This window comes from Pogona vitticeps, chromosome 3, assembly GCF_051106095.1.
Source record: "Pogona vitticeps strain Pit_001003342236 chromosome 3, PviZW2.1, whole genome shotgun sequence".
NCBI lineage: Eukaryota > Metazoa > Chordata > Lepidosauria > Squamata > Agamidae > Pogona > Pogona vitticeps.
Genome location: NC_135785.1, coordinates 184,919,956 through 184,941,083, shown reverse-complemented (window position 1 = coordinate 184,941,083; position 21,128 = coordinate 184,919,956). Strand labels below are relative to the sequence as shown.

The following is a 21,128-nucleotide window of genomic DNA, read 5'->3' as shown; positions in this document are numbered from 1 at the left end:
GTCAAATCCTGCTTTTTCAATGAGTCAAAGCCTCCTTCACTATCTCAGAGATACATCAAAACCTACAGAAAATCTTTTCTACCATCCAAAGTTGATTTTGATGGGTGTTTATGAGGTTGTGGGGAGGAATACACCCACAACAATACACACTAATCACCCATCTACAGAAAAAGACAAAAGCCTATCTCACAGCCATAAATACTGCACTCCCAAAGCCAAACTACACCAGAGCACAGAGTGCTGTCCTCTGAAGATGCCGGCCACAGAGACTGGCGAAACGTTAGGAAGAACAACCTTCAGAACACGGCCAAAGAGCCCGAAAAACCCACAACAACCAGAAAGCAGTTTGAAGCTTTTTCTTGCTTTAGCTGTTTTCCAGTTCAGAGTAAATCTTTCTTTTAGTTTCTTGGAGAGGACTTTTTTTCCTAAAAATTCTGAGTTCACCTGGAATAACACCTTGTAGATTTAGACTTTTGAATTACAGTGGTCAACTTTGTTGGCTGCAGTTATTGAAGTTTGTATTTATAAAGGTTTTGTAGCTAAATGCATTATAAAACTACCATATTAAGTTTTGAAAAAAATAACCCAGTTCTTATACATGTGGAGATGCTGGGAAAGTTAAATTTGTTGAAATTGAGAGATTTGCCTTTTTTGAAATACGAGCTTCATAACATATGTAGACAAATTTAGTCAACGGATAACATGCAGCCTGAAACACCCCCATTATAGCTCCACCAGCCCCCTCTAACTACCCTGAAATTTCAAAAACATGCATACAAAACCCTTTTAGGTACAATTTGTCCTTTATACACAATAACTCCTGGTTCTTCCTTCCTTCTTCTCTTCCCTCCTTCTCTCCCTCCCCCCCTCTTTTAAAAAAATCTAGTGGTCATACTGTTGGATAGCTCAGTGATTTAGCTAACTGGTTGTGGAGCCAGAGCTTGTGAGTTTGATTGTGACGGGGGGGGGGTGTACCTGATTTTCCAGAGGTGCTTCCAGCTGTGCAGTTCTAAGATTAGTACTAGTATACTTTTCTCATTGTAGAAAATGACTAATTTTATAAATATTAATTCTATATTAATTTCAATGAACCTTGGATATGAAAATAATGTGAATTGTATTATGGTGAAAAATTGTGATTGCCTCTCATTCTGAGTTATCTCCACATTGCCTTCTTTTCCCACTGATGCCTTGCTTCATTCACCTCCCCCAGCCCTGTTTTAAACTCTCTTAAGTTATTTTGGGCCATATCCCTTGTCTCTAATGAGCCCTTTTAGTAAGATATGTATTGCATCCATGAAATGAGTTCATTTCGAAAATGTTACAAACTCTGAAATGATTTTAAATGTAATTGTCAGCATAGTTTTGAAAAGACTTACCAAGATGCTTGAGAAATGATTCTGTAGCAAACTTTGAAGTCCACCAGTGGAAAGCAAAGTAGAACTACCCTCTTTTAGAGCATACTGAGTGAAGAGCTTTAGAAGTTCTTCACTGCCAAAGTTTTCCATGTTTTTGTATATTGAAATGCTGTAAAAGAGAACCCAGGGTTAACATGCTTTGTTGCTTATGGGGGAAAAATCCTCTGACTTCAGCTGAGATAGCATCTTTTAGGTGGGAAAACTGAAGATGAATATGAAAGTGTTATAATCATGCCATTACCATGAATTTCTAATTATTTTCATGCAAAAACAATTTCAAGCTAATTTGCATTATATATGAACTTTCTAACATTTATGAAGGTAATAATATTCTTTTCCTGGGAAAATTTCAAGTCTCGTTCCTGAAATAAAGTTACTAGGGAAAAATAAGTAGCTTCTGTCATACATAGTGACTTACTTTACTAACAATGCAGTCCCATACAGATCCTCAGTTCATTGGTGCATGCTCCCAGCTAAGAGGGTATAATATTGTAATGTAAAAATAGTACATTCATAGAAGTAATTAAAACAGACATAAAATATATAAATCATATTTACCTAATGCTCCAGAAAGTGGCTTTACAGTTACAGGATGAGAAGTGTTGAATTAGGTAATCTTTTATAGGTTTTGCCTTCTTTAGCTCCACCCTAGTTATGAAATGTATCTTGTTAAAGCAGCTGTCAGTTGTTAGATGGGTTAATGCTTCAGCAATTAATTATGTATTTAAAAAAACACACAATGATGTATCTGTTACATTGACCCTGCCTTTGTGTCTGATTGATGTTTGTTCCATTCTGGAGGTTATTTTAATGAATTGGCTATTTCTATGTAGCAGAATGTTTCTTTACATTTTTAGCAGTTCATACTTTATGAGAGTTATAGAGAATCATTATTGCCAAGTGACTCACAGTATAACAGGTTTTACCCACTTCTCATATAAATCCATTCTGAATGTCAGTCAAAAACACTGTAACTTTGCACATTACATAGTTTCATGTAAGAAGGTGCACAGAATCCAACATATATCTGAAGAATCTCTTGAATGTTTCCATTTGTACATGGATTATTAAGGTACCATACCAGAGGGGATCCAATTTCTCCATTAGATTAGCATGTTCCAGATTTTGTCTTTATCCTCTAAAAGTCATACCATATGCTTCTCTTTATATTCTCTTATACTCTTCTTTACTGAAACAGTTTCAAATAAAAGTTACTTGAATGATCAAATAATTGAGAAAACGTATTTTAAATAAAGCAAGTTTTAAAAAGTGGACCCATGCCAATTAGAAGCATGTTTCTCTAGTACAGATATGTTACAGGATTAGTATTGAATGTTGATGACACGAAAGTTATTTAGGTAGATTGTGATTAAAAGTAAAAATAGGTACATGTAGTCAGGTAATAAAACCATGTTACATGTACTGTACTGTATAGTTTGATTGTATAATCGTTTAAGAAAGCTACACTGATTTATTCAGCTAGCATATTCATTTCAGTAGATTTGGTGTGATTTCATATGCAGGTTCACATATGAAATAAGCTTGTAATGTTTTAAATTCACTTTATCCTGCTTCCTGATCAGATAAGTTCTAAGGCTGTTCCTATTCTGCCTTGCTCAGTGCCTTGCTCCTACATGCATGTAATCCTGAGCAATAATGGATTGATTTCTCTCAGGATCTTCTGGAACCTGATACTTAGGAACTCCCTATCTATTTGTGTAGAGATATCAGAGTCTAACAATGGAGCAGATTCTAAGATACTGTTACATGAGGAGAGTGGAATTTTGGTATTGTTTTGCAATGTAAAACCAGGCACAGATTAATGGAGTACATATGGGATGGTATTCTATGCATGTCAAATAGAACTTTATTCATTTTGATAGTGAAAAATACCACTGTGAGCTGCTTTGCACTGATTTTTTAGTAAGATGGTAAAGTTCTAGCTGTTCTTCCTGTTTTATCTGCTCAATATCTGAACACCTCAGCATTTCTCAGAGGGTGTATGCATGTAAACTGGGTGTGTACAGTGAATCATGCCACTTTAGAGTAGACATTGTCTAGAGGGGCGGGGTAAAAATCTAATAAATAAATAAATAAATTTAATTGCTGCTTGTAGCTTTAGGGTATTTCAGACTGGCTTTATTGCTGACCTTGGAAGAATAGTATTTTATATACAGTAATTTGTTTTCATTTCCTGTGTATTTTCTTCATATTGCTGATAAATCAAAGGTAGAGAAATAGTTTGCTTCTTTGTCTCAGTCTTTGTTAATATCATGTGCATTTCCATGCTTCATCTCACCCTGATTCTGTTGATATACATATGTATCTGCAAATGAACACATTTATTAGCTAAGACTGGCTAGTTCATTGTTCAGCCTTCCTTCAAAAGTAGCATGAAAGTAAGAGAAGGGATTGTTTTGGCAAAGAGGAAGAGAAGGGCAATAGCAGTTGTTTCAGCAATACATTATTTTTTAAAAAGGTAGGTAGTGATGATTAAAATTAAGAGATTTCAAATATGAGTAGGTAGGATGAGGCCAGTTTCCTTATTCCAGAGCCAGTTTCTCTATTTCCTTATTTTTAAACTTGTGTTGCATGAATAAAATATATACATACATTATAGCCAGAATCATATTACATTTTTTCACTGTAATAAAATTGATGTAAATCTTTGTAACAAACTGCCACAAATTAAGAAGATAGCACAGCCATTTTGCCATTGTTATTGGTGTCAGGCGAGGGTGCATCTTATCCTCTTATCTGTTCAATCTGTATGCAGAACATATATGGAAAGCTAGACTAGATTCAGATGAAGGAAGAGTAGAAATTGATAGAAGAAATATCATTCATTTAAGATATGCAGATGACATCATCAAGCATCAACTTGAAACAACTGCTAGAGAAAGTGAAAGAAGAAAATGCCGAAGCAGGACTTCAACTGAACGTTAAGAAGACAAAAATCATAACTACAGAAGATCTACAGAACTTTAATGTTGACAATGAAGAGATTGAAATAGAGATTTTGTGTACCTTGGGTCAATCATTAATCCAAAGTAAGAATGTAGCTAAGAAATCAGAAGAAGACAGAGACTCAGAATGGCAGCAGTGATGGAATTTGAAACGATAATCGACTGTAAGGATGTGTCACCTGAGGCCAAGATCCTCCACACTCTTATACAGTGGTACATCGCTAGATGACGACCCCACTGTATGACGAATCCGCAGGATGGTGCCTTTTTGTGATCGCTATAGCAATTCGCAAAACAGTCATTCCTATGGGGAAATTGCGCTGGACGTCGATTAAGTCCGTGCTTTGCGAACTGTTTGTTCACAAGACGACAGTTTTTCCAGCCCTGTGTTTTCCGGACCCATGCTTCACAGGGCAGCCATTTTAACAGCTGATCGGCGCTCGGAAAATGGCTTCCCCTATGGGCGATCTTTGCTGGACGACGAGGTAATTTCCCCATTGGAAAGCATTAAACGAGTTTCAATGCATTCCAATGGGGAAAGGCTTTTCGCATGACAACAATTTCACTTAACAGCAATTTTGCCGGAATGGATTATCGTCATCATACGGAGCACCACTGTATTCCCGATTACCATGTATGGGTATGAAAGCTGAACAGTAAAGTAAACTGAGAGGAAATTATTTGAAATTACAATACTGCAGAGGTTTTCACATACCCTAGACAAAATGTAATGTAGACATTACAAATGAATCTTAGAGAAAATCAAGACTGATTCAAAAATGATGAAACTGAGGCTTTCATATTTTGTGGCAAATAGTGAGAATTTCCCCAAAAATGTTGGGAAAAGGTTAAGGCAGTTGGAAAATAGGAAGACCAAATAAGAGCTTGATTGACTCCCTAAAGGAAGCCACTGGTTTGAGTTTACAAGAGCTAATCAAGCTATTGAAAGCTGGACATGTTGGAGACCTCTCATTTTTAGGGTTGCTGTGAATTGGAATGGCTTGATGGCATGTATCAACTGAATCACAGAACTTGATGCGCAACAAAATATGCCTGTGTTGGCTTCTTAACTTACTCCTACTGGCCACTGAGACCTATGCCACTTGTATTATACTAGTAGGTGTAATTAATATGATTTTGGCCAATATCTTGTATTGTGATAAAATACCAGCTATTGCTGACTTAAACAGTGGCTTAAACAGTGAGTTATGTGTCGGTGATCTGAAGATTTGTGTAATCCAGAGAAAAGAAACTTGTGCCTACCTCAGCCATTTTTGCAGTCCCTATGTTCTTTGCCAGTAGTTTTCTAAAATGTATTCTCAAAGGCTTTCACAGCCGGGATCCAATAGTGGTTGTAGGTTTTTCAGGCTGCTTGGCCATGTTCTGTACGTTTTTCTTCCTACCATTTTGCCAGTCTCTGTGGCTGGCATATTCAGAGGACAGGAGTTAGAACTCTGTGTTCTGGTGTAGTGTGTGAGATAGTTGAGTATTTGTAGCTGTGAGATCAACTTTTTGTCCTTTTCAGGAGATTGGGAGATTATGGTGATCAGGGTGTTTTTCTGTTATGGGTGTATTGTTGTGATAAGGAGGGAGATGATCTGTCAGTGTGATTGATGGATGTCATTAGCTAATCTTTTGTGTACAGTGATCACCGGTCCTTGTGACTGGGTAAAGTTTGTTGACAGTTTACATACTGTATTTTTCAGTCCTGGGAGCCAGGCTTTCTTCAGTTTTAGACTTCCTTCTTTTTTGCTGAAGCTCTGCTGGTGTTTGTGGATTTCAGTGGCTTCCCCCGTGCAGTCTAACATAATGATTGCTGGTGTTGTCCAGTACTTCTGTGTTTTGAAATAGGATTTCATGTCCAGCTTGTTTCAGGGCATGTTCAGCTACTGCCATTTTTTCCGGTTGTTATAGTCTGCAGTGTCTTTCATGTTCTTTGATTCTCATGTGGATGCTGCGTTTTGTGGTCCCAATATATACCTGGCCACAACTGCAAGGTATCCAGTGTACTTGTTTTCCAAAATGTTTTTGATTTTTTTAAATAGTAGAATTACATGGCCTGTGGAGGCTTATATATCACAGACTAATGGAAGCAACTCGTTAATACTGAAGATGATTCAAGCACTTATGTGGAAACAATACTGTGGACTGCTTTGGGGCTCTTCATTAGAAATCCCTTTTTGCAGGCTGTTAGAACTTTTCCTTTTCCAATTATGATGAAGAATTTTTTTAGATTCTCTACCCTGAAAATATAGACAGCATTCTTGGAGAGGTGTGGTCAACCACATGCTTACTTTCTGCCTTTTTGGTGTTACCCACTGGGGCATAATTGCTCCTAAAAGTGTAGTAGTAGAGGGATGTATATGTTTTAAATGCAACTGCTGTATTCTATCTGTATTCAAGTAATGATTAAAAATTTTAACATAGCTAAGTGAGTGATAGTATCTCCCACATACATATGGGATACAACCACCTTAACCTCAAAAAGCTTCCTGTGTTATGGCAAGGACTGTGTGCTCTTTTAAGAATTGATAGTCGATTGATCAGGACTGGCAGAAGAGGCACACATGCAATCTTGTTCATGCAATGATAATTGGGATCCCCATCTTTCTTTTAGACTTCAGATTGTTAACATTGAGAGCTTAATAGTATTTGGAAGTGTGAGAGGTTATAGCAGATCTGTTTTAAAAAGGGTATGGTGGGTAGGAAGAGTGAAACCACAGGAAAGTAACTGCAATTTTCTCTTTAAACCTGTGAGCAAAAACAGCTGGAAGCAGTGATTATGTATTTGTTTTGTCTTCTTGTTTTTGTGTTTTGTGGAAGTTAATTTATACCACAGATTAACCCTGACTGGCAGAGTTTCTGTAGTGTTTCAAATGATGTTTCCAGCCCTACTTGCAGACATTAGAGACTGATCCTAGGGCGTTCTGCATGCAGAACATGCAGCTAAAGCCCATTACATGTATGACTGGTACTTAATGTGAGTCACAGCGAACAGTGGCAGCATCCTCAGTGTTTGGAATCTGCACTTTTTAAAATATTTAAACACATTTTAAGAATTGTACTTACTTAATTCTACATTACATTTTAAATTGACAAAGGTGAATTGTAGCAATTGTCAGTTACTCCATATAAGTGCTATTGTTTATCCCATGAGTAAGTGTTTCTTATAGAAGTCTATGAATAAACTTGAAGAGAAAAACATCAAGGTTACTACCAAAGGGAGCTGATATCTGGTGATACCAGATTGTAAATACTGTACCTACAGAAATGCTAACATAATACCATTGTTTCTTAAATGAAGACAGTGTTCTTGGAGAGGTGTGGTCAACCACATGCTTGCTTTCTGACTTTCTGGTGTAACACAATGGGATCAGATTACTTGTTGACAGGAAAGCTAAATGCTTGATTAGGAGAGCAGTGAACATGTTTTAAAGGAGGTTGTGATATTCCTTTTGTATTTTGTAATTATTTTAGCAACATACTTGCATAGCTAGATAGCATCACTAATCTAGAGTTTCCTAGATCTCATTTTAAAGATTTGTATCATCATAATATAGCACTTAATAATATGGGTGTATATGAAACTGATGGATGTCTTCATTGGATGTCTGTGACGATAAGGCTTATGCTTGTGATAGATTGCTTGACATACATTCCCAGTGCTTTGGGTAATATATTAGAGAAGAATGTCATATCCTATTCATGTGTTTCTGGTTGTAAGCACCACTCCCAAATCCTTCCATTTCATGCATGTGTTGTGGTGTCAATGAAGGTGAGTTTGCATGTATACCTTCAACAATATAGATACAGCTACATAGTTAGACCAGTTTTTGAGGCACAGATGTTCATATCAATTAAAAAAAGGTTCTACTAGCCTCACATGTAGTTTGTATTAGGACTTTTAAAGTTATGTAATAATGCAAATAATTATCAGATCCCCCAAGTGAGCTGATTACTGTATAATAGAATGAAACCGCCTGTCCCTCAACATCTGTGATTAATTAACATCATAGCACTAATTAGCTGCTGACTGGTGTGCGTAAAATGATCACATTTATTTTCTGTAGTATTTCAGTTTCTTTTAAGGAAATGGTAATTCCATATATTTCTTAGTACCTAATTTTCTAAATTCTAGCAGGCAAGAGAGGTGGCTGGGGAAAGGGACAGGAGGAAAGGAATATATTTTAATAATAGATTCAGATTTGTTACATAGTATGATGAATATTTGCTGGTGCAATATATCAAGCCGACATAGTGCATGAATAACCACTTGATTGGTTTGTGTCTCATCAGATGCAAAAATTTGGTAAGATATTCCTCAGCATTTGGCAGAACAGAAACTAGAATGATCTTAGTATGTGTTTAAAAGCATGCTGTGGTAAGTTGCCATTTGGTAAATGGCGTTCCACATTACCTCTCTGTTTCCCCCCCCCCTTTTTTGAATGACTTACTGCATACTTCCCATTAAAATTACAGTCTTTGTCTTTGAAGAGAATGCAGTCCAGCAAGTATTTTACTGAAGTGCTGGGAAAATCGAATATGATAAGGCCCAGTGCACAGCCCAGCAGGCTTTAAGTTGAGAGTTTCCAAACTCATGCTGATCAGCAATCCAAGCATGTCAAACACTTGTGATTAGATGAAGAAGCTGGTTGGCGTAACTGCTGCCATCCTTTAAGAATGAAAGATGTCTAAATTTCCCTTGGGAGAAAAGGGTGTATGCTGTAGTAATTGTATCATGAAATCATTTGCAATTCAGAAGAACTGGTTCTTGGGGCTTGTGCACACATGCATTTTAATCTTCTGTTTACTATACCAAGCAGTGTCACAGCTGCATTTTCACAGCTTACAGAGGTTCAAAATTGACATGATGATACGTGAAGACTAACATAATGCAAGTTCATGTGGATTGGAAGTGGGGAACATTTGGAACTCCAAACACTTCCGCTCACAATGGTAAAGGATCATGGAATTGTTGAAAATACCCTGTTTCCCTGAAAATAAGACATAACCTGAAAATAAGCCCTACTATGATTTTTCAGGAATATAAGCCCTACCCAGAAGTAAGCCCTAGTAAAGTGAAACCCCACCCTCCACCATTGTGCAGCAACCAGAAAATGACATGACTGTATCTGAATAAATGTACATTGTTGTACATGAAAAACATAAAACATCCCCTGAAAATAAGCCCTAATGCATTTTTGGAGCAAAAATTAATATAAGACCCTGTCCTATTTTTGGGGAAACACAGTGTGTAGAGGGCCAAAGGTTCTTCACCTTTGATTTCATATGTTTGATTTTCATATGTATACCATCCAATCAAATTTTGCATATCTCATAAACTCTTATTGCAGCATTAAACTTGATTTGAGTGGGAAATCTAAATCCAGAGTTATAGTTAAAATATATAATTGGTTGCTTTACAGTATGGTCAGCCTAGGGCTAGTGTTTTATTAACAGCAAGTATGTGGTATCATTGTGTAGGTTGGCAATACCAGGAACCATCCCATAGGCATTGTTGATAGCAAGTCCAGAACAATAGCTAAGTTTTGATATCCTGAAGTATAGATCGTATCTCACATGGAATTGCTGAAACAGAAATTATCTCAGAAAGTAACCCACTTAGCTCATGTTGGAGAGACATTGAAACAAGGGGAAGGTATATACAGGACCAAGAAGGAGGAAGTGGCACTGGGGTATGATTCAAGAAATGGGGCAATGTTGGGTCACATAATAACATAGTATTATTGAAGGAAGTGGGCAGATGGGAAGGAGCAATTAGTAGAAATCCATAGGTACACTTAATGAGGTTTCCAGATTGGTGTATGGACCGGCTCCTAGGGAGTGAATTCAAAAGCATTGGCTGAAATCCTGTTGTTGTTTTACACAGACAGAAGGGAATTGGTTCATTCGCTTCTAACGAGCAGTGAAAGTGTGAACACCATTGCAGGGAGCTAAGAAACATTGAGAAAAACACATACGAAAATTATTATTTATTTCTTTTATTTATTTATTTATTGGATTTTTACCCTGCCCCTCTAGACCATGTCTACTCGAAAATTACACACAGTTTGTGTGAAGCCTGGATTATTTATTAAACAATAGGATAGAAGGTTCAGGAGTTAAAACCAAGGAAGACCTTTACTTTACTTAGGCATCCTTCAGTCTCGAAAGACTATGGTAACGTGCTTTGTATGAGGACTTGGAACAGCGTCTAGTGTGGCTGAGGAGGCCGAGAGTGACCATCCCTTCCACACTGAAGACAAATACAATCTGTCCCCTTTCCAGCTCCTGATTTTGCTGCTCTTGTGGCTGGCTCTTTGCCTCGGCCTGCTGGACAAGGGTCTCTTCAAATTGGGAGAGGCCATGATGCAATGCCTGCCTCCAGGCTGAACGCTCAGATGTCAGGGTTTCCCATCTGTTGAGGTCCATTCCTAAGGCCTTCAGATCCCACTTGCAGATGTCCTTGTATCACAGCTGTGGTGTCCCTTTGGAGCGATTTCCCTGCACTAATTCTCCATACAGGAGATCTTTTGGAATCCGACCATCAGCCATTAATTTAATTCCCTCCACCTAAAAGATTTCAGTTTGTTGTTCAACTGAGTTGTACAGTTCATAGGTCTCATGAAAGGTGGAACAAGTTCTGAAATGATTTATCTTTGTCTCATTTTTTTACATCACAGACACTTGACATTTTAACAGAGGTGTGTAAACTTTTTATATCTACTGTACCTATTTCTACATACTCTGCATTCCAGTATGGCTAAATTAGGCAGACGACTACAGAGTTCATGTTCATAGTTCCATCTACAATTGTGAGGGTTCCCCCCGCCCCGTTAAGATATTAAGCATATAAACCAAAGTGAGAGACGTGATATTATCTTTTGTCTAAGCTCTCCTTCTGTATCTCTCATCACACACTTTGCAGGAAATTATTCTTTCTAGCTGCAGTGGTAGTCATTTCACCTGAATGCTGAGGTCAGTGTTATGTTCTGGCACAACTGTCTTTTGTTTCACTTGTGAATAATATGTTCTGTACTGCGCTCATTGTGAAAGGATAGCCTTGAGAGCAGTGCAGTGTACATTTATTGAGATATTTTTATTGCTATGCCTCATATCTGCTTTCTTTCTACTAATTGAAATTTTCTTCTGTAGGAACAAATTTTTTAGCTAGTATTTGTTTGATGAAATCATGAAACACTTTAAAAGTGACTGCACTATCTTCATTTTTTATCCAGCACCTTTAATATATCATCAGTACTTTAACTCTGTGATTTTTATGAGAAAAGAGTTTCAGCAGTAGCTAATGATGGTATAATTCAGTAATAACAAGTTACAATGGTATTGCTAATTCTCAGAGTTTTTTTCCTCTGTATGTGTACCTTTGAGCCTGTTCCATATCTACTAACATCACTGTACTGTTTTATTTTAGGGACTGTTAACATGTTACCTTCTGGTGTTTTGCTTCCCCAGTTATTTTATTGTATAGCTCCATATGCACTTCAATTCTAAACATATTCTGTTGGGTATATTTCCACTATAAGAATTGCAGATGCTTTTTAAAAAGTGGTCCAGGTACCTATTTTCAGTAATACCTTAAACTGTTAATTGACAGCACAATTCAACATAAATTTCCTGAAAGCAAATGTCCAATTTACTCCTATTGTGAAGAAAAAGTTCTTTGCTCATATATCAACCTAACTGCTTCCCAGACCTGATCGTGTTGTCATACCAGGTTTCTTTGACAGGGACTGGGCAAGTGTATATGTGCCCCTCTACTCCATCTTGTTTCGTAAGTTCTCAGACATTGTGGAATGTGTGTACAGTGGGGTCTCAACTTACGAACTTAATCCGTATTGGAAGGCGGTTCTCAGGTCGTAAAGTTCATAAGTCGAATCTGCATTTCCCATAGGAATGCATTGAAAACCATTTAATCCGTATCTGCTCTTTTCCGTCCATAGAAACTAATGGGAAGCTGCTATTCCACCTTCTGCCACTAGAGGGGGATATTTTTCTTTTTTCCTTTTAACCTAAGATGACTTAGATTTTTAAAAAAGGAAAGAAAAGAGTTCGTAACTCGAATCTAAGTTTGCAAGTCGAGTCCATATATTCCTATGAGAGTGGTTCGTAAGTCGAAAAGTTCGTATGTAGAACCGTTCGTAAGTCGAGACCCCACTGCACATGTGTGTGTAGTAAATATACTTTGGTGTTTTTTTTACTTGTAAATTGCTGCCTTGTTACAGAAATGTGGAAAGGTTTGTAATTTGATTACTTCATAGTATATGCATTTTGCAAGCTTGCAAGCTTATTATGCTAATCTCCAATTAGTGTAAAATTTTGGCAGGCATAACTTCTATGGATGAAATAATTGCATTTGTACATTTCTACATTTTTCTGCATCAGTGCTGTCTAAATAAAACAACCCTGAGCTTGTCTTTGCTATGTCTGGGAATTCTTTCTCAGTTCTTTTAATTCCTATTCAGATAATCAGCTAGGATAACCCTTTTTGAAGCATACATGAGGAAAATCTTTGTCAGTTGTTCAGTCCTAAAGAATATCTGAGAAAGTATAGCTCTGATATGTTTGAAGGAGAAAGACTGGAGAACTTTAAAACAATAACTTATTAAGTTAACCATAAAACAGTATAGGTGTAGGACATGAGCCACGATGACTAGGGCAGGAGGAAGGATGTTTTTCATTAGAAGAACGTTATTTTATAATCTTTAAAATTTTTCCTCTCCATTGAAATAAATGATAGCATCACTATCCTGAGGCTGGTGCAGATATGGGACTCAGTTCTTGGGTCCCACAGGCAAACAAAATAGCTTTGGAACCAGGAGATCCAGAACTACTCACAAAACATCCTGTTCTGGAATATCACTGGAAGCAGATTTACACTTACAGAGTAGGCTTTCAGAGTAGTACTTCCCACCCCCTTATGCTAGTGGCAGAGCTCCCCTCACACCATTTTCACCCTTATGAGGGGATTAAGATTGTGCCATTATTTGCTTTTTTAATTGTACTCACTTACTTACTTTACTGTCTGTGAAAATTCCAGATTCATGGAATTCTGTTATGGAAATGCAGAATATAACACCTGCAAAATCTCCAGCAGGAGTCTATCTGTGAAGACGCTCTGTCATCCAGGTGAGGTTATCTGAAAGTTGAGTCGTGGCAACTGGACTTCTTTCTTATTAGGTTGTGAGATTTCGCTATTCATCCAAGTAGTTTCTTCAGTCTGAGGAGAGTTGGTAGGAGACCCCTGATATATCCTCCACATTGATTTCACTTCCGCTTGGTCTGAATAGGCTCGTTAGATGGACAAATGACATGATAAATGATGGGGTGGTGGTGAGTGAAAATCCCACTTCTGCTGTCCTCCTCCACCCATTGTCCTTTGTCCACCCATCCTTTGTCCATCTAATGAGCCTATTCAGACCAAGGGGAAGTGAAACCAACGTGGAGAATATATGAGGGGTTTCCTACCAGTTCTCCTCAGACTGAAGAAGCTACTTTGATTAGTAACGAAATGTTTCAACCTAATAAGAAAGAAGTCCAGTTGCCATGAGTCAACTTCCAGACGCCAGCAGGAGTGTGATCTGATGATTACTCCATTGAAAGCAACAGAGCTTCTGAGTATGCAAAGGGATAGTGAGTATCCTTTTGGGCAAACACTGAGAAAGGACCATGAAATGGACCATTGTACCCACAGTGAAAACAAGTGTTTTTTTTTTAAATGATAAAACTGTAACTAAAAAGAAAAATAAAACTCTTAACCGTAAAACAAAATAGGCAGTAGTAAAATGACATTGTAAAACCTGTATCAGTAACACCATCATAAAAACTTTCATCTGCCAGAAGATAAAATTCTAATGTAATTTTTTGTAACTGAAAGAATACTGCATTCTGAACATGCCCTTTTCTTTGAAAATGTTTAAATTATGAGCTTGTTTTTCTGTTACAGAACAGAAGTGTACATTGTTGAAATTGTTTGCCCATTAATATGATTCTGTTGATAAGGTTTTTTGTTTTCAAAATTAGTACAAACGTGCTAGCAAATGCATGCGCAAGCATTTGGCAAAATGGAGGGGGACTGTTTGTTGAACAAAACTGATAAAACTGTCTTGTGCGGTTCACAATCTGGCAGGCTTTATTAGGTGAAAACTTTCACGAACTGCAGCCCACCTTTTTGGATTCATCAGACGATGTGGGCTGCAGTTCCCAAGAGATTATGACAACCAATATTTGTTAGTCTTTAAGTTGCCACAGAATTATTTGTTATCCAAGCATTTTCAAATATTAAGAGAACAAAAGAACAGTAGTGAGTTCTGAGTCCTAAATGGGCATCAGCTAAACTCAGTCAGTATGCAATATGAAACACTGTGCAATATGGAATAAGCATGTTAGCAGGCCTGGATTTGTCGATTATTAAAATTTTTAATAACTCTGACAAATCCAGATCTCAAACAGATCTGGATTTGTCTCTTTAGACAAATAGATCTCAATAATAAAATTAATAAGTAGATCTCAATAATAATAATATTAATAAGTATAAATATTACATTGAATCTTACAAGACTGGGATCATTGACATATTCATGACTGCTTTAAGAGACTATGTTGGAGCCAGCATTCTTACAGTCCTTTCTAACCAGCAACTTGATTATGAAATGTTTGTTTTATTGCTGAATCACAAGAGTTCATGTTTCCGTGTGCTTGTAAACTATATTTCCGTTCCACTCCCAAATTCTAATTATGTTTCTTGAGGAGTACCCAAAAACAACCCTAATACAACCAAGTATTTTTTTTTAAAAAAAGCAATCCTCGTTTCCATTACAGAAAGAGCTTTGTTAAGGAAAGACACACTATCGTATTGTACTTTCTATGTTCTAGGTTTAAGTCTAGGAAATTCACCAGGCAATTAGTTGAACAATATGTTGTGCAAAATGTCTCCACAGCAAGAAAAAAGAGAGATAAACCTAGGCTTAAAACCCCACATCTGGTGGATGATGATGATCATGGTTTTTGTTTTGTTTCCATTCATAAACTGTTCGCAGACACTGCTTATACGTTCCTTAAAGCCAATGTGTAAGAACTCCATATCCAAATTTTGTGCTGATGCACACATAATGTTTCCCATCACAGCACTGTTAATTTATGGAATCATGAATCCATCTCCAGCAATTAAGATTTTGGATTACAGTGATCTTAATCTATTTTTGTCTTCAAGATTTCAAGCATGTTTCTACTGTTAATTAATGTCAGATTGGTTGTTGTGGGTTTTTCGGGCTCTTTGGCCGTGTTCTGAAGGTTGTTCTTCCTAACGTTTCGCCAGTCTCTGTGGCCGGCATCTTCAGAGGACAGCACCATTGGATCCCGGCCGTGGAAGCCTTCACAAATACAGTGTTGGATTCTTTTTAAAATTAGCCTATAGAATATCATCCTTAGTAAAGGTCTGCTCAAACAAACCTTAGTTGTGTTTAAACCAGTGCTGAAAAGATATGGACAGTGTGCACTGCAGAAAGGAAATGTAGAGTAACAGAGAGCACAGTCTTCCACTGTTCTGTGAACTTAAGTGCAGAAAAACAACTCAGCTTGACTGCATCAGCATTTTAAGAGTTGATAATGTGTTTATGCTATTGTCAGGTAACACATGGAGCAGTTTTTGAGGTCTTAGTATCTTAATAATCTTAGAGCCACAGAGCCAGAAGGGACCTTATGGATCATCAAGTCCAGCACTTGTCAAAGAGGCACAGTAGGAATTTGAACTCCCAACCTCTAGCTCCACAGCCAAATATGTAAACCATTGAGTTATCCAGCATATGTGTATTCAAGGAATCCTTATGGGATATTCCTACACTCTTGCATTCTTTTAAGGATTACAGACTTTATCTTGAGGATATCAAGTAAGCAAACTGAACAAGCTTTTTAATATCACTAACTTTTAAAGTATTGCCTGGAGTATTATCTTATGCTATGCTGATGTTTTATTGCTACTTTTATTTTGGCCCTGTTTTTATTTTTGTACTTTTAAAAGCTACCCTAAGAATACCGATTGGTCTTGAAGGCCGTGGATAAATATAAAAAATTAAACATTTTCTACTGATATAAGACTTGAAGCTTCCAGGCCAAGAAAGAATCGGATTCTCCTTATCTACTAGCAAATAAATTATCCCATCCTTTACCTGCTTTTTCTTCAATTATAGTTAAAATACAGGAGATAAAGGCTGGACTCTTTTTGGTATTCTCATAAGATTTGTATAACTTTCTCTGGCTAATTACAGCAGAGGTGATTGATGAGGTGCCAAGGCGCATCTCATTTGTGCTGACCCAAACATGCTACTGAGAGACATCTCAATACCTCATCAATTAGCTGCAATTATCCATGGCAAGTTATGCAGACTTTACATGAAGACTGGCAGGATTCTGCCCAAAACTCCCAGTATTGTCTGTGGTCACTTGTCCTGTCACCTCTACAATTTTTGTAAGGAGGAATAAATGCTTCCTTTACGCCATTGGTCTTCAATCATTCAGAATTTTGAAAAGATCTTAGCTCTTGTGTGTACATTCAAAATGCAAAGGGGCATACATGCTTGTATCTGAATGAGTCACTTTACTGTGTATTCTACTATGATGAAGTGTAACCTTGAGTAAAATACTGTAATCTGTTTGCTCTCTGAGCTCCACAATTTATTACAAAGCACTTAGTTTCTTACTACAGTATAGAAAGTTAATTAAAACTAAAAGTCGGGTTGTGTAGGCTGCTGGAGATGTGAGATACATTTTTTAAAGCACTCAGTAAGATAATTCAGCATTGGGTCTTTTGTGTTCCTTTTTATACAGTTTTGTCTTCTGGTAGCAGAACTTTGAGGCCCTAATCCTATCTCATTCACCTGGGAGGAAGCCAATGAGTCCTGTGATATTTACTTATGGGTAGACATGTCTACAGTTGTATTGTAGAGTGCTTAATTTCAGCTGAGCCATGCTCACCATTTTCAAGGAAGGCTTTCTCAAACTGAAGATCTACATGGGTCTTTCGGTTTGATGCTACACTTTGAGTTCACAGCGAATAACATACAGGCCTAAATCTAATGGCCAGTCCCAGTAAAGATTGATCTAGGGAGTCAAGTGCTGAACTGATGGTTAATTCTTATGGAAGCTCATTTATTCACTGGGTCTACTCTTAAGTGGGACTATCATTTGGATTTAAGCCTTAGTACCTATCACCATTCACGTAATATAAGTCAAGGACAGAATTGTTGGACAACTCCATGACTCACTCTATGTTGATTCAGTATAACATAATTTGTGGGTTGGGCCTGTTTTAATTATACAGCATTGTTTTAGTAGAAACGGGTGGATTAACAGGTAGAAGTTTTGGTAACCAAGTATCTTGTGTTGCTCAGAATATAAATAATACTACCAGAAGTAAATATTTTTTTGTTGTTAAGGTGATTGACATGCCTGAACACAATCCAGGAGATATGGGCGGAACAATGAGACTAGGAAAAAGGAAAACTATCTTTAAAACAGAGGATTCCATTTTAAGTAAGTCCAAAGTTCTTTGGCCAATGTAATTTTTGTTTCTGTCATCAAAACCACCATGCTTGTCATATTCAAATGTATACTATTTTTATGCCATAAGTATACTGATTGTTCAATTCAATATTCTTTCTTCAAACATAATTATTACCACTATTTAACTTCTGTTGGAGAAGTATCCATAAAATTATACAGCAGAATGGATCTCCTGGAGTGAGTGCAGGGCAAGGACAGTCCATAAAATGTGCAAAGCTGAATGTATTGATTCCTATTTTATTTTTTTAAAAAAGTGCAACATAATGAAAACCACATCAACCCATTATTAGCGTAATCAAGGAAAAATGGTAATATCTTCTGACTTTGAGCCAATTAACTTCTTGCTTCTCTAGCTTAAATGATGTATACAGAGAATGAATTACTTGGTCTTTCCTTTCTGTTTTTAATACAATATAGGATTACATAATATGTGACATGGAAAACACAGAACATAGGTGTCGCGCACAATAGGATTTGACTGTCTACTTGTCAGCTTGCTACATGAGCACCCACATCAGACTGTGGAATAGGAGAGGCCCTCTTTTTTCTTTCCCAAGAATGGGGAGGAAAGAAAATGTTTTGCTCTGTTGTAGCTTTTGCAGAAAGCATCTGCCATTTGTCTTTGTTGCAAGCGACCATACTAATACATAGAAGAAAGCACCCCTCCCTTTCCGCCTGTTCTTTATGGAGAAGTGATTGGTTCCACTCCCCCACCAGCCTTCCTTTTGGTTTGGTGGTGGTTCTGTTTGTTGCACAAAGTAGGAGAAAGGCATAGGTGTAACTTCTTGCAAATGCTTAAACCATGAAACCATCTTTTTTTCACCCACAAAGAACAGGCATACAGTACTTTTTTTATCCACACAAAAAAAAAAGCTTTTAGCTTAAGGAGGCCTTGCCCTTGGGATAGAAGTATCGTTCTCAGGGCCATTGCCATTATGTTACCAGATCTGGCCACCAGATCCACATGGGAGGGATTACTACTACTCTCTACTTCCCTCTTCTACATGGCCCTCTGCCTTCTTTTCTCATCACAAATGAAATTCTTCACCTACATTGAAGTACATTTGTATCATTTAAGGTAGAATGAACCCCAGCCTATTTTGCCATTGAAAAGTAAAAATTTCTTAATTGGACTTTCCAGCAAGAAAGATTTCCAAGGTCTAGCTTGTGCTGTTAGGATTAACCATGGTCAGAGAGGCCCAGATTAAACACTCTCCAACACAACCCTGATTGTCCTGGTGTGGGTGAAATCCAAGAAGATGATAGCTGGGGAAAATGTTCCTGTCCACTACCCTCCCAACACCATAGTCCACTTTGACTAAGCAGTGCTTCAGAGGGAATCATCAAAAAGACATAAGATTAAGAGCTTTGATTTTTATGCCAACCCTGCAAGGTAGGAATGCCAAAAATACCCACAAAACACATAGGCTCCCACTAGATGGTTGAGGTAAGCTTGGTTTATTAGTCTGGACCACCAGTCCTCTCAATCCAAAAAGAACTAAACACCTGTAAAAATTTTATATTTTACTAAAGGTGGTGGGAAAAGTCAAATAGATCAAAACAGGCTTAGTAGTTACAGAACAGTCACAAGGCTTGTGGAGCAATTAAGCAATCAAAAAGGTAAGGCTGGAGCAATTATAGAACAATCTCATGAGAAAATAATAAAGCCAACTAACCTATGCTAAGTTGTGTAACAGAGCAGCAGATGAGCATTATCCTAAGAGACAGCTATGCTAAACTAAGTTTCCATTTTTATGCCCGAAATTCCCGTTTCCAGACCTTTCCAGGAGATCTCCAATCAGGCCTCAAGATTCCCCAAACTTTCATGAAGAGCAGAGTAACTTCTCCCCCCCCCCCCAGTCACCAAAAACAATTCTCTAAATTAACTCAGTACCAAGGAGTGAGCTCAGTCCAGCCTTAAAGTTTCCTTTCACAGTGATAAGGCACAGATGTTTGCTGCTAACTAGTTGCCAGTGAGCATTCTCCCCAGTTCTCTCAGTCAGCTCTTGCTAGGCATGAACAACAAATCCTCATTTTCCAGAAGAGCAACAGAAGCCATGATCCCTCAGTTTCCCGATTTCTTGACTTAGGCTTTACCACAAAAGTGTGGCAAACAATCAGTGCTGAGAAAAGAGGGGCATGAAACAGCACACGATGAGGTTTCCTCAAACAGTATTGTTTCCTTCCTGTGTTTTTTATACAGAAGGTAAAATACTATGTTCCTATACATACTGCACTGTGTTCTTTTCCTTCCTATCCATTCATTCTTAATTTTATACATGTATGTTTTACTATCTTAGAATAACTGGCTATATCTTTTAGCCAGACTAGTTAAGATCTTAACAGATTGTCTTAAACAATTCATATCTATTACACATTGCTTATTGTATATATTTGGTATTCTATCTTTCCCGTCTGTGTTTAAATCTAATGTGAAAATTTGATTTGCCAGGTTGAGTTGTTCATTTATATCCATGTGAATATTTAAGATGTTAGAAAATGTGTAAAAAACTATTAAGTTGTAGACAAAATGTAAATGTAATAACTATTAAATAGGATTTTGTTTTTATTTTTAGGGAAACTCTACGGTGGTGAGGTTTTTGTGGAAGAACGACACAGGCATCGCTATGAGGCAAGTGACAGATAACATATTTTTTCCTTTTGATCTGCCAAGTGAAGTTGTAATTCAAGGTGGTATTTCTGTTAATTCTAACAAGTATCAAGGCCATGAAGTATATGATGTAAGGTTAAATAAAACTCCAGACAAATTTATTGTTTTGTTTATTTTTCACTGAAATTATTTTTAGGATGTCTTTAAGGTGAAAATTGATGTTATGAAGTGGTAATGGCAGCAGTATGTTTATCAAGGCTTCCTTTTTTTCCTTCACCTTCGGAGAGAATAACTGTATAATACGTTTCAACAGCCAAGTGTTGTGGCATACTATGGCATGCTGCATGCATGATTGCTGACAGCAGCTTTCGCTGCATTATCACATAACAACAAAAAAGTTCTAGCCCCCCCACACACAGAGAGACTGTTGTTCTTTCCTCCATTTCTAGGGGAAGTGCCAGCAACATAATGGTTCTAGCCAATAGTTTGCAAGCACTCCAGTCGTATGAGGTGAAGCTGGGATTCCATGTCTTTGCAGGGATTCTCATGAAGGCA

General features: G+C 37.4%; 1 protein-coding gene across 7 annotated transcripts in view; it reads left to right on the top strand.

Annotated features, from left to right (window-relative positions):
- The window catches only part of CTPS2 (CTP synthase 2), a 65,949-nt gene that overhangs the window by 31,619 nt on the left and 13,202 nt on the right, over positions 1-21,128 (top strand). For all 7 annotated transcript variants that reach the window (XM_078390406.1, XM_020786725.3, XM_078390405.1 and 4 more), the window contains exons 14-15: positions 17,836-17,932; positions 20,539-20,594. In XM_078390406.1, the coding sequence (XP_078246532.1) occupies positions 17,836-17,932; positions 20,539-20,594 (153 nt within the window). The remainder of the gene's footprint in view (positions 1-17,835; positions 17,933-20,538; positions 20,595-21,128) is intronic.